Source organism: Saccopteryx bilineata, chromosome 4 (assembly GCF_036850765.1).
Source record: "Saccopteryx bilineata isolate mSacBil1 chromosome 4, mSacBil1_pri_phased_curated, whole genome shotgun sequence".
NCBI classification, from domain to species: Eukaryota; Metazoa; Chordata; class Mammalia; order Chiroptera; family Emballonuridae; genus Saccopteryx; species Saccopteryx bilineata.
This window is the reverse complement of record NC_089493.1, coordinates 53977957-53991414: the sequence shown is the minus strand read 5'-3', so window position 1 is coordinate 53991414 and position 13458 is coordinate 53977957. Positions and strand designations below refer to the sequence as shown.

Sequence of the window (13458 nt, the reverse complement as noted above, 5' to 3'; positions counted from 1 at the left end):
TTCCAAATAAGTTTGATCCACAAAGAATGGCCTTTACCTCATCTTTTTTGGTCATATATTTGAAATCAATAAACTATAGATTCATATTGTATTAAAAAATAAGGTAAACAATAGTGAAAGCTGTTCTTATAAGGGAAAACAAACAAACACCAAACCACCCGGAATAGGACCCTGGAACCCTGCTTGGACGGATGTTTGTGGCCAATGCAAAAGCCTCACCTATCATGTTTCTCACTTGACAACTTTCAAGTGATTTAGAAAACACAAGACTCACTAGAATGTGAAGCTTGGATTCAAAGAGAGAGATAAAACTGGAGTGGTATTTACAAAGGAGAGGCAGATATATGTGCATAGCACCAGATTTTTCAAGTAAGCAAGTTCAGCCCCAAACTAACTGAACTGAAATTTTACATTTTTAAACTCTCCCATTATTTAGTAGAGTAGAAAGCTGTGAAATGTTTCAGCCTGGTGATATTCATTAATAATGTGAACTCAAAAGGTGCTTTTTCTGCAACTGAACTGATTCTAAGTCTCAGGGCTTCTTGATATCTCCAGTCTAAATGTCTGAGTCTCCACTGACTTTACACATATAATTTGGTACCATCCATTTTTTCCTTTGAAATTGGCTAGGGAATTCCTTCCTTAAGGACAATGTGTGCAAACACACACACACACACACACACACACACACACACACACTGAAAATCTATAAATAATTCTAACAGCCAAAGAATACTCTTGATCAGAAATTACCCCATAAAAGTGGTATTAGAAATAATGGGACTAAAACTATTTTTTAGTCTGTTTTAGAGTTTACCCATGGTACGTAAACATTCAATTTACTGTCTGATTTCTGGATATTTCTGGACTTTAGATTCCATCAACTTCAGATTTTGAAGGCTTATTGAAAAGTCAAGTTCCTCAATATGGAAAATTCTCTCTGGCTTTACTTTTAGAGAGTAATTACTTTTCTACTTCTGAAAATATATTTTTAATATTTATATGTATATATAATATTAACAGAATACTCCAGTAGGCCATATTCCCAATAAATATAGTACAATTTGCATCATAGCCAATATTTTAAATATTAAGGTTAAAATTTAGAATAAATTGTCTGACATTTTCCAATGTATTTACGTAGAATATTAAAACTTACATTGATACTTGGCTCTGTAAACTGTTTTCCCTGGGTACTGTGTTTGTCTATCAACATAACTGTGGTGTGCGGAACAGAACTGCAGAAGCAGACTGACACTCTCTGGCTCTCCATCCACAGGCTCAATGAGTCAGTCTGGGCGATGTGCACACTCGCCGTGACTCACCCACCGCAGTCAGGCGTAGGGGTACTAACATGCAATTCTAGGACAACACGGACACTAGCACTGACATTTTTGAGTCATTCTCCCAAGTAATAAAAAAATATATATATATTATACATATATAGATAGATAGATATACATATAGAGATCTTCAGCTGTACTAATTACTTCAAATAGCAGACAAGGAAAATAAGCACTTAATTGCTTGCTTCATAAGTTTAAGTTCACTTTAAGTTTGCTATATTAAGTTTAAAAATTAAAAAAATATCAACTTACTATAAACAATTTAAAATATGTATAATACAACTTCATGGTCAAAACACTTGACGAGTCTATGAAAACAGGAGATACTCTGACCCTACATTAGTTTAAGTTCTATACATGAGTTTTCAATCTGTCTCTTCCAAGAGAAACCATAAAACAGTTGTTTTATTTTACGGGAACTAATTTTGTTTAGGGATTTCCTCATCACAAAAATAATTACTTGTTACAGGTAAAGTAAAGAAAAAAATAAAAAGAATGAGAAACAAAGTGGCTTTCTCCCCATTTGTCACTATTCTCATCTTAAAACATTCTGTACATAGCTATATGCACATTCTGAACCATTTACAAATTCATTTTCAAAAATTGAAGAAAAAACATTTAGAGTCTAAAAGTGTTATTTTATACATTGACTATACAATACATACTTAAAGTACACACACACACACACACACTCTCTCTCTCTTTAAAGATAAGGTTCTCCAAAGGTTTTCCGACACTCCATCACTCCCGTACTTGGTGGTCTATCACAGTTGTGTGTACTTTTGACTTGATTAGGTGTGAGGCGATCATATGCCATCTTGTATTCCTTATCAAATACATCTGAAAAATTCCATAAAGAAATAAAGGCATGAAGAAATTTTCTTTGATGTTGACAACAATCAAGTTCTATCATACTACAGAACCGCAAAATTAAAAGCCCAGAAGGAATCTCGAGGTAATTTCTGACAACTAAAAGACCACAAAATTTCAGAGCTGGAACATGGGGACTTTAAAATTGCATAGCATTTTAGAGCTAGAATACACAGAAAAGTGAAATTTAAAGTTTTAAGATGCTAATTAAAAAAAAATTTAAATTGGGGAAAAATATATATAAATAAAATTCATTATCTTTTTAAAATTGAATTTATTGGGGTGACATTGATTAATAAAATAGGTTTCAGGTATACAATTCTATAATACATCATCTGTATATTGTATTGTGTGGTCACCACCCCAAGTCAAGTCCCCCTGCATCACCATTTATCCCTTTACCTCTCTACCTCCCCCAAAGCTCCTTTCCGTCTGGTAATCACCATACCATTGTCTGTGTCTAGGAGTTTTACTCTTTGCTTAATCCCTTCACCTTTACAACCATTTGAACTATACAGTTCAATGGTATTACAAATATTCATAATGTGCAACCATTATTACCATCCATCTCCAATAACTCTTTTCATCTTGAATAACGGAAACTCTGTGCCAATGAAACAATAATGCCCCATCTTCCCCTCCTCCAGCCCCTGGCAACTACCACTCTACTTTTGTAAGTGGAATCATACAGTATTTGTCTTGTGGTGACATATTTCAGAATTTCCTGCCTTTGTAAGATAGAATAATATTCCACTGTATGCATATACCACATTTTTTTATTCACTCATATGTCAATAAATGCTCGAGCTGTTTCCACATTTTAGCTATTATGAGTAGAGCTGCTGTGAACACGGCTGCACAAATATCTCTTTGAGACCTCACTTTCAAGTCTTCTGAGTATATACCCAGAAGTGGGATTGTGGATCCTATGGGAGTTTTTTTTAGTTTTTATTATGTATTATTATTAATATTACCAAAATATTAAAGTATCTCATATCAAAAAAATCAAACAATTCTATTATATTAATATAATTTAATATTAAAATAATAAAGATGACCAATATGAAAACTATACTATGCTATATAAATATTGCATGTTACACATTATGCTGAATTACCTATATCAATGTTTTCTCTTCCCAGTGCCACAAGTGAGAGAAATAGTATTTCTCTATATAAACTCCTGAGGGGAGGAAAGAATGGAGAAGGTATTACTATGCATGTAGTTTATTTATACTCTACAAAAACTTTTATGCTAATGAGCATAAGATATGCTAACAAATTATTAAGCAAACAATATTAATATGCTTAGAGGAATAATACATTCATTTACAATAATGACTTACCTCTGTCTTTTAAAATGAGGACATTTATTCAGTGTCTCTAAAATCTGACTCATTGGTCCATAGACATCATTCATTTTAATGCTTTTTACCATATTCTTCAATAGTTCCTCATTAAATGAATTATCACCCTTTTGCAATAAATGGACCATTGGATACTTCTGGGCTGTAAGAGAACAGGAGAGCAGTGAAGGGAAATGTTCTGTGGAGAAAGTAGAACATAATTAAGCAGCAACTGACAGCTATCAATAAAGTCACAAAGCACTAAAAGTAAACTAAGAAAAATAAAAGAATAGAAATTTAAGAATGAAGAAAAAAGGAAAAAAATAAAACAAATAATGATAAAAATAAAAATAGGCCTAAAGCTTTTTGTGGCCTCAAAGACAAAAATTAAAACTGTTTTCTTGAATACACAGCCTCTGGGAAGAGCATCATGACAGCAGCAGCCCCGGAGGAAATAATAGTGAAAAAGTAAAAAGATGTTAGGATAAGCCATGTGCCAAGAGCAGAACTCTATAAAACAGCCCCTCCAGCGCAGACACAGCACTACTAAAATCACAAACAAAATAAAAAATCAATAAAACTGGCGACCTCCATAAAGAATGGCACTAAAAACATCAAACTTAACACTCACTCTCAAACAAAAGAGTACGATTTTGACCTGTAAGACAAAGGTAGTAGAGTAAAATAAAGGTTGGTTGTACATTCGTTTAGGCTATTTAAAGAAAGTAAAGATCACTCTCATATGAACAAAGCCAGCATTATATGACAGCACTCACTGTGGGCATTCCAGAGGATGTACAAGGGTTGTCCTAGGTCCTGATGTAATTTCATATTGTCCCACAGCATTTGTATTAAAACATATTTACTATCTTCAGACATGCAGTGGCGGGGAATCTATGTTGAAGAATAAACATTCATTAATGATCCTTACATAATGTTTTGTAAATATCTTTTTTCTTTCAGAGAGTGTGAGGGAAGCAAGGGGAAGGAGAGAGGGAGGGAGAGGGGGAGAAAGAGAAAGAGAGAGAGAGAATCATCAACTCGTTGTTCCACTTAGTTGTGCACCCATTGATTGCCTCTCATATGTGCCCTGACCAAGGTTCAAACCAGCAACCTCGGGGTCAAACTGGTGCCCTCAGGATCGAGCCAGTGCGGCGACCCCAGATCAAGCTGGTGACCTCAGATAGAGCTGGCAACCTTGGTGCTCTGGGATAACACTCTGTCCACTATGCCACCAGCCAGGGCTGTAAATATCTTAAAAAGACCCTTATAAATATTTTGTAGGATGTATGTATGCAAGAGAGACAGAGAAGAGAAAATGACTAGTTTGTAGGCATTTTATATGGACTGAAGGAAGATGGGCTGAATTGAGAATCTAATCTCTAAAGTAAAGTGATCTCTGCTCTAAAGTAGATTTTACAAAGTACTGAGATCAGTGAGAAAGGAAGGATGAAGGGCTAATCTCTCCCAGCTTATGACCGAGGGTACAAACAAAGATAGATCAAGCAGCCCAAGGCCCTAGCCCAGAGAATTCTGACTGAGTTAACCTTTGGTCATTCATTCATCACGTACTGAAAATCTTTTTTTTAAAAAATTTTTAAAGATTTTCTTTATTCATTTGAGAGAGGAGAGAGAAAAAGAGACAGAGAGAGACACACACAAGGGGGGAGGAGCAGGAAGCATCAACTCCCATATGTGCCTTGACCAGGCAAGCCCAGGGCTTTGAACCGGCGACCTCAGTGTTCCAGGTCGAGGCTTTATGCACTGCGCCACCACACGTCAGGCTTACTGAAAATTTAAAGCTTGTGCACAATCAGAGCCTTAAAGTGCAAGAAAGGAGAAGACAAAGCTTCTGAACTTAGAGACTTTGCAATTTAGTGGTGGTGATGACATATGAAAAAATAAAAAACTCTTTTATAGAACAACATATCAAAAATACAAATGAATATATAACAAACTGATTACCTAAATGTTAAGCAAAAATTCAGAATAAAGGAATGAAAAGAATGGTAGCACATGATTGTAATATAAATTAGAGACATTCTCTTAAAAAACTGTTAGGCCTGTTTTTGAAGGAGGTACGAGACATGAGTGGGGCCAACTCACAAGCTTTTCTCTTAGGAGTCATTTACAGTTTATGCTTGAGGCCAAAACAAAAATGCAGGCCCATTTTGTATAAATTTACAAGGAGGCTAAACAAAATGACTTAAGACTGTAAGAAGAAAAATTATTTGTGAATACAATTAAAATGATCATATGATTAAGATGGTTATTAAAATAGCATCAACATTAATTTTTTGTCATTAGGAATAGGCAAACATTACAATGCTGACAATACTTAATTTTTACTCTCATACCTTTGAATACTTGTTACAATGCTCAGAAGAAAGAATCAACCCGGGTAAGTTACTGGGTAAGTTGAGACGTCTAAAATACCACACTAGGTTCCAAAAAACAATTGGATGATGGTCCACAAAGTCTGCCACTGTTATTGCATGATCGCCTTCATTTTCCAATAAGCTTTCAAGTTCTTTCCACACCACTAAAGGACTAAGATATGGGACAGTGATAGGATCTGGACTTGGGAGGTGCCATTCTAATCCTAAAGAATCCTGTTGAATAAAGAAAAACCATAAATGACAAATACAAGACTGCTGAGACTAAGTCCTTAAAAAAAACTCCTGTCAATGATTTTTATGTAAGTAGAAAGACACTGTGCTTGTATCATGGACAAGAGACTCTTCTTGATAATAATAAAATTGAAGCTAATAAGGCTGTTTAGGACAAGGTGAACAAAATCATGTAAATCAACAACGTTCAAATTTCTATAAACACCAAATACATACTGTAGGTCCTTGTAAAGTAGTTGGCAGGCTGCCGGTAGGAATGAGCTTCTGCCCTCCGGGGTCTTCCTTATCCAGGGAACCGTAAGTACTGACACTCCTGGCCATTGGAAATATTGGACACTTCGATATAGCTGTTTTTGACCGATCAGCAGGGATCTGAATACTTCGAGTGTATGTGTTTTCCAGGAGTTTAGATTTGCTTGGGCAATGAAAAAAACAAAAAGCGTATCATTGTCTAGATTTACTTTATTTCATCTTGAAAAACCATATTCTTCTCTTTAGCACCAGAGCTGGACAGGGCAGAGTAAATTCAAGGAGCTCAGGCTAAGGCTGGGCAAGAGCATATACTTTTAAGTAGTCTAGTCATGGTAAATTTCCTTTTTATCCAGTGAACTTTAAATATTCAAGAGTCATTCAATTATTCAAAACATTTCACAGACAATTTTTATATAGCAGGCACCACAGTGAGTCCAGAGGACACAAAGCAGAGAAAACGGGCATATTCCTTCAGCTAGTGGGGAGATTCCTATCTATTCACAAGATAGTGGCAGTCCAAGAAAAGGCTACAACAGACCTGTCATGAAAAATAATGCACACACAGATTTGTGATTTTGCTGCCTACGCATTTAGGATTAAAACAGGTCATGTTAGCCTGCTAGTACTATGTGGGCATTTTCTTTTGCACACACAGTTACCAACATATTTTCATCTGCCCAGGTATCTATGATATATTTGGCACTTCTCCAAAATGAAGTTGATTTATGCATTTGTTTTAAGCTTAGATTTACTTATATTAGGCTTACTATGTAAGTCTTAGTTTAATCAGTTCCTTTATCATAAACCTCCAAATGTTTTCTTAGATTATTCAATATTCCTAAGTAGACAATTAAATATTCTAATAGCACTAACTTAATGTTTGGAGAGACAGAGACAAGAGAAAGGTAATTCATTATAATCTTCAAGTGTTCTACAAAATGTCTACCTTTAAAATACTAGTAAATATGGTAATATATGAATTATATAGCTTACACCCTAGGAGTTCATAGAGCATAAACTATAATGGTTTAAACATTTAGGGTATTAAATAATTTTAATATTATTTTATTTAGATGTAAGAATTTAAGATTATGAATCTATTATACATAGAAATCTAAACCTTAAAATGGTCAGCTAACTTTTGTCATGATCAAAAACATGTATAATTGTTAAAATATCATTGCACACAATCATACTCACCTATTTAAATCAAAATTCCCTTGAACAGAGATAACAGATGTGTCAAGACCAGAGGCTGACGTTGAGATACAAGACTGCCTTGTCTGACTTGAAAAGGAGGATGGAAAACGTATATTTTCTGTAGATGGACTTGACTTCAAAAAGTATCTGTAATGGGAATCAAAGGAGCTTACTGAGAAAAGAGAGATTCCAGGAAAGGCGACCCTTAAACATGAAGGAAAAAAGCATAAATCATTACCTTCCAGGTCGTCTTAAATCTCTTATTTCGATATTCAAAAAGGGCAAGAAAAGATTGCCACAAAACGGGCATGTTGTATTGAGATTGGAATCATCTGCGGTCCAGCCAGCCATGATTTCCTCGTCATGGACAAGACAATCACAAGTTCTACACCGAGAACAACTCGAGATGAGAACCTGTGGGAGGAAACGGCACTGTGTAGAGTAAGCTGGTTAGTGCAGATCATAAATTAAAAAGCCAGTTTGATTCATAAATCTACGGGGAAACCAGAACTCAAAAGGATTCAGAAGCTACAAACAAAACATGAACTCCATTGTGCACTATATAATATACTCATCTTTAACTATATGTTTCAACTACATCTAGTCCAAAATTTTTGCGTGAAAAGGAAACTTGCATTTAAGTGAACATTTTAATCATTATAATTACTATAAAACCTGCTATGGTTTTATTAATGGAAAAGTAAACACAAGCATTAAGTTGTTAATACCTAAAATAAGTATTTGTAATTACATAGAGATCTATGCTACTCAGAGTGTAGACAGGTCACCAAACAAGTGTTGGTCTTCACACTCTTACAGGTTTGTGATGAGGTAAGAAGTTGAGAAGATGACATAGGAACCTTTAAAGTAATTTGTCATTGCTGTAACTTCTGAGTGTGGGATCAACAAATTTACAAGAGTATCAGCCACGACATATTGGAAATTAAAAAAACAATAAACTCCTGGTCTGTCACTATACAGTTTAAGAAGTATTGTTGTATATAAATATAAATACTGTATTTACATTAACAAAATATAGAAATTTCTGAAGTCACCAGAAACTTTATAAATGGCAAGATCAGTACTCATCATTTATATTCCAGCTGCATACAAATTTATTTTCCAATTTTAAGCAAGTTAGTGTGAGATACCAATCTCACAAATGTATTTGAAAGCAATTTTTACTAAAAAATTAGGGCAAAAATTTTAAAGGTAAATACGAGTAACTTTTTCATTATAAGAAAATGAGATAGGGCAGCACATCCAGCAGATATCTACATCAATCTGATACAAAGAATGAAAAAAGCTGACACAAACGCTGAGCTGCTTCTTATACCCTCCTCAAACAAGTGTCTTGCACAGAAAAGTCAGCTGTATTTAAGATGTAAAATAAAAATTCAAAGAGAACATACACCTAACGAAGAATAACTTTAAATGTTGAAAATGGAAATGCTTCTATATGTTGATAGATCACAAAGGAAGCATGGAACTTTGTAAACAGAGGTAACGTAGTATGACTTCAACAATCTGAAATACTAGATATTTGAAGCTTATACAGATGCGACATATATACTGAAATTTTCAGATGCTACTTATTTAACATTTTATTACTCTATCTAAGACCATCAATACTTAAAAAAATAAATTTCAAAAAGCAGTACATAAAAATGGTCTTTTGATTAAAGTTGTACCTCCATTGCATAGTTCTGGAAGATATTTGTATTACTCGTGTTGCAGGAAGATGCCACCTCTGATTTCCCAGGTAAGGCAAATTTTGACAGGGATCCTATTTATTATTAAAAAACAAAGCATAAAACCATTAAAATTGATGAGAAAATGATATGAGAGTCTTTCACTTTCGTAAATTCTCTGATAAAATGTCAAACTGTTCTATTAAAATATTAAAGGTAATTTAAGAAAAAATAAACAATGAAAAAATATTTTCAATGCATGCACTGTTTTCAATGCATGTTCTAATTCTTCTGATTCCCACACGCTAGGTGTGTTCATCCACCACTCACTTGCTTATTAAGCACTTCGTGTATACAGACCAGAATGCATTCAAGTTGTTAGCAATTGCTATTTTGCTGTTTGTGTTTTCCATGTTAAAAATACTAGAAAGGCTTTAGTTCTAAGGTCTCTAAAGAGTAAAATAGCTAATCTTATTTCAAATAATGAAAGTATCTTTTAAGATTTGGCATAGTAATCTTGCTCTTAAACACTAGAAAACAGTTTCCAAGTATATTCGTAAGAGCAAGGGGATATTAGCAGGTATTAAAACAACAAAAAGTAAGAGAATTTCTGTGGTCAAATCAATTCTTGACAGTGACTATATCTTGTTAATAAAACTGGAGGTAATCTATACCTTTTCTATACATTTTTTCCCAGTAGTCACTAAATTTCTGAATAAGCACTGGTATTTTAACAGATAGAAAATAATGTGAACTACTCGTTCACAAGAATAGAGAGGAGAGGAAAACATGTTAAACACCACCATGGGGATGCAACCAGTATAATCCAGATTAATACCCTTACTGCTTCAGCAAAGAAATAACAAGGGGAAACAAAGCTGGCTCCGGAGCCACACGGGCCCTAGGCCTGCCCCACAGGAAGCCTTTAGAATCGGACGTTTAGAGCTGGTTTAGAGCTGGTGTGAACCACAGTTCTTGCCGGGATGGTCACCGTCTGTAATCCTTCTCTGGCAAAGCTAGTTTCGAGTTGCTTTCTAATACTTCGGTTTGCCTTGACTAATTCAATCAGTTATGTGGGCACCTCTGTATCTAATTAATCGTCAACAAAGAATAAATACTCATTTTAACAAATATGAATCCGGTTGTGAGCTAAATTTTATTTGCTTAGCATACCAAACTGTTCTTGTATATTAAAAAAATAAAAAAGGAGGGTGGGAGCTAATCACCACATTTCTTCATGAATATATGACAAAGGGGGACAAAGGGAACAAAGATAAAAGGGAGTTAATAGACGTATCAACCAAATGCAATGAGTAGACCTTGATCCCAATTCGAACAAATCACCCAAAAAAGGGCTTTATGACATAATTGTGAAAATTTAACTAAATAAATATTTAATAAGATATTATATGATAATTATTGTCACATTAAAAAATAGAATGGTAATACAATTATGTTTTCGAAAATGAATGTGTCACAAAAGATATATACTCTATGAGTTCACAAAGTATTTAAAAATGGCCATACTAACATACTATGTTATTAGAAGATAACGTTTAGGCCCTGGCTATGTGACTCAGTGGATAAGGTGTTATCCCATTGGCCCTCTGTCAGAGTACATACAAGAAGCAATCAATGAATACACAACTAATGGTTTAACTAAGTGAAACGAGTTGATGCTTCTCCCTCTCCTTCTTCTCTTCCTCTCAAATCAATGGAAAATTTAAGGAAAAATAAAAGGTCATGTTTAATCCATGAAGGGAGTGACAAGATCTGGGCAGGAGAGGAGCTTTCTGGATGCTGTTAATGTTCTATTTCTTGATCTGAGTGCTGGTTACTCAGGTTTCCTCAATTTGTGAAAGGTATTTACAAACATGAAAGTGTACACATTATATGTATAACATATAATAAGATAAAAATAAATTAAATAACTTTAATAATTTAAAAATATATGTCCAGGCCAGTGGCTCAGTAGATAGAGCATCAGCCCAGCTTATGGACATCCCAGGTTCAATTTCTGGTCAGGGCACACAAGAGAAGCAACCATCTGCTTCTTCCCCCTTCCAGCTCCTCCTTTCCCACTTCGCCTCCCACAGACAGTGGCTCAACAGGTTCGAGCGTGGTCCTGGGCATTAAGGATAGCTCTGTTGGAGCACATCATCCTCAGGTGCTAAAAACAGCTCAACTGATTTGAGCATTGGCCCCAGACAGTGTTGCTGGGTGGATCCTGGTCAAGGCACATACAGAAGTTTGCCTTATTATCTCCCCTCCTCTCAGCTTTAAAAAAAATAAAATAAAAAAATATAATATCTAAGTCTTTATATTTTAGAGCAACATATTGAAGTATTTATAAATAAAATTATATGTTGTCTGAGATTTACTTTAGTGGGGAAGAAAAAATTGTTGGCAGCAGAGGGGAGATAAAAAAATAAAACAAGATTTGTCATTTGTAGATAACTGCTGAAGCTGAATGAAGTGTACATTGAGGAGCAGGGGTTATTGTACTATTCCTGCTGCTTTTGTGGATGTTTGAAAATTTCCATAATAAAAGCTTTTTAAAATAGTAAAGGTACAAATAAAACAAATTATTATATTCATTCATTCCTCACATCATATGCCAAGATAAATTTCAAATGGATTGAGTATCTAAATCAGAGGTCAAATCTACTTTTGTATAGCCACAAGCTAAGAATGACTTTTATTTTATATTTTTGGCACGTGCACATGTGAGAGAGACAGAAAGACAGACAGAGACTGACAGGAAGGGAGAGAAATGAGAAGTATTAACTTTTAGTTGTGGCACTTTAGTTGTTCACTGATTACTTTCTCATATGTGCCTTGAGCAGGGGACTCCAGCCGAGCCAGTGATCCCTTGCTCAAGCCATCAACCTTGGGCTCAAGCCAGTGACCTTGGGCTTCAAGCGAGCAACCTTTGGACTCAAACCAGCAACCATAGGATCATGTCTATGGTCCCATGCTCAAGCCAGTGACCCTGCACTCAAGTTGGTGAGTCTGTGCTCAACCTGGTGACCTTGGGGTTTTGAACCTGGATCCTCAGCATCCCAGGTCAATGCTCTATACACTGTGCCATCACCTGGTCAGGCGGCTTTTATATTTTAAAGCAGTGGTCCCCAACCCCGGGGCCGTGGACCTGTACCGGTACGCAGAGAAAGAATAAATAACTTACATAAGTTTTGTTTTATTTATATTTAAGTCTGAACGATGTTTTATTTTTAAAAAAATGACCAGATTCCCTCTGTTACATCCATCTAAGACTCACTCTTGATGCTTGTCTCGGTCATGTGATACATTTATCCGTCCCACCCTAAAGGCCGGTCCGTGAAAATATTTTCTGACATTAAACCAGTCTGTGGCCCAAAAAAGGTTGGGGACCACTGTTTGTTTTTTTTTTTTTTTTTTTTTTTTTTTTACAGAGGCAGAGATAGACAGGGACAGACAGACAGGAACAGAGAGAGATGAGAAGCATCAATCATCAGTTTCTCGTTGCGCATTGCGACTTCTTAGTTGTTCATTGATTGCTTTCTCACATGTGCCTTGACCGTGGGCCTTCAGCAGACCGAGTAACCCCTTGCTGGAGCCAGCGACCTTGGGTCCAAGCTGGCGAGCTCTTTGCTCAAGCCAGATGAGCCCGCGCGCGACCTCGGAGTCTCGAACCTGGGTACTTCCGCATCCCAGTCCGATGCTCTATCCACCGCGCCACCGCCTGGTCAGGCTGGGGCCACTGTTTTAAAGCATTGTTAAAGGCCCTGGCCAGTTTGCTCAGTGGTAGAGCGTCGGTCTGGCGTGCAGAAGTCCCAGGTTCGATTCCCGGCCAGGGCACACAGGAGAAGTGCCCATTTGCTTCTCCACCCCTCCCCCTCTCCTTCCTCTCTGTCTCTCTCTTCCCTTCCTGCAGCCAAGGCTCCACTGGAGCAAAAGATGGCCCGGGCGCTGGGGATGGCTCCTTGGCCTTTGCCCCAGGTGCTAGAGTGGCTCTGGTCACGACAGGGCGACGCCCCGGATGGGCAGAGCATTGCCCCCTGGTGGGCGTGCCGGGTGGATCCCAGTTGGGCGAATGCGGGAGTCTGTCTGACTGCCTCCCCATTTCCAGCTTCAGAAAAAT

General features: G+C 36.3%; 1 protein-coding gene across 3 annotated transcripts in view; it reads right to left on the bottom strand.

Annotated features, from left to right (window-relative positions):
* Positions 1 to 374: 374 nt before the first annotated feature.
* DENND4A (DENN domain containing 4A) overlaps positions 375 to 13458 on the bottom strand; it is a 135256-nt gene continuing 122172 nt past the window's right edge. For all 3 annotated transcript variants that reach the window (XM_066273332.1, XM_066273333.1, XM_066273334.1), the window contains 9 exons: positions 9336 to 9430; positions 7883 to 8058; positions 7645 to 7791; positions 6409 to 6607; positions 5920 to 6174; positions 4339 to 4456; positions 3563 to 3725; positions 3335 to 3399; positions 375 to 2186 (listed from right to left, as the gene is read on the bottom strand). In XM_066273332.1, coding sequence (XP_066129429.1) covers positions 2050 to 2186; positions 3335 to 3399; positions 3563 to 3725; positions 4339 to 4456; positions 5920 to 6174; positions 6409 to 6607; positions 7645 to 7791; positions 7883 to 8058; positions 9336 to 9430 — 1355 coding nt within the window. In that variant the 3' untranslated portion in view covers positions 375 to 2049. The remainder of the gene's footprint in view (positions 2187 to 3334; positions 3400 to 3562; positions 3726 to 4338; positions 4457 to 5919; positions 6175 to 6408; positions 6608 to 7644; positions 7792 to 7882; positions 8059 to 9335; positions 9431 to 13458) is intronic.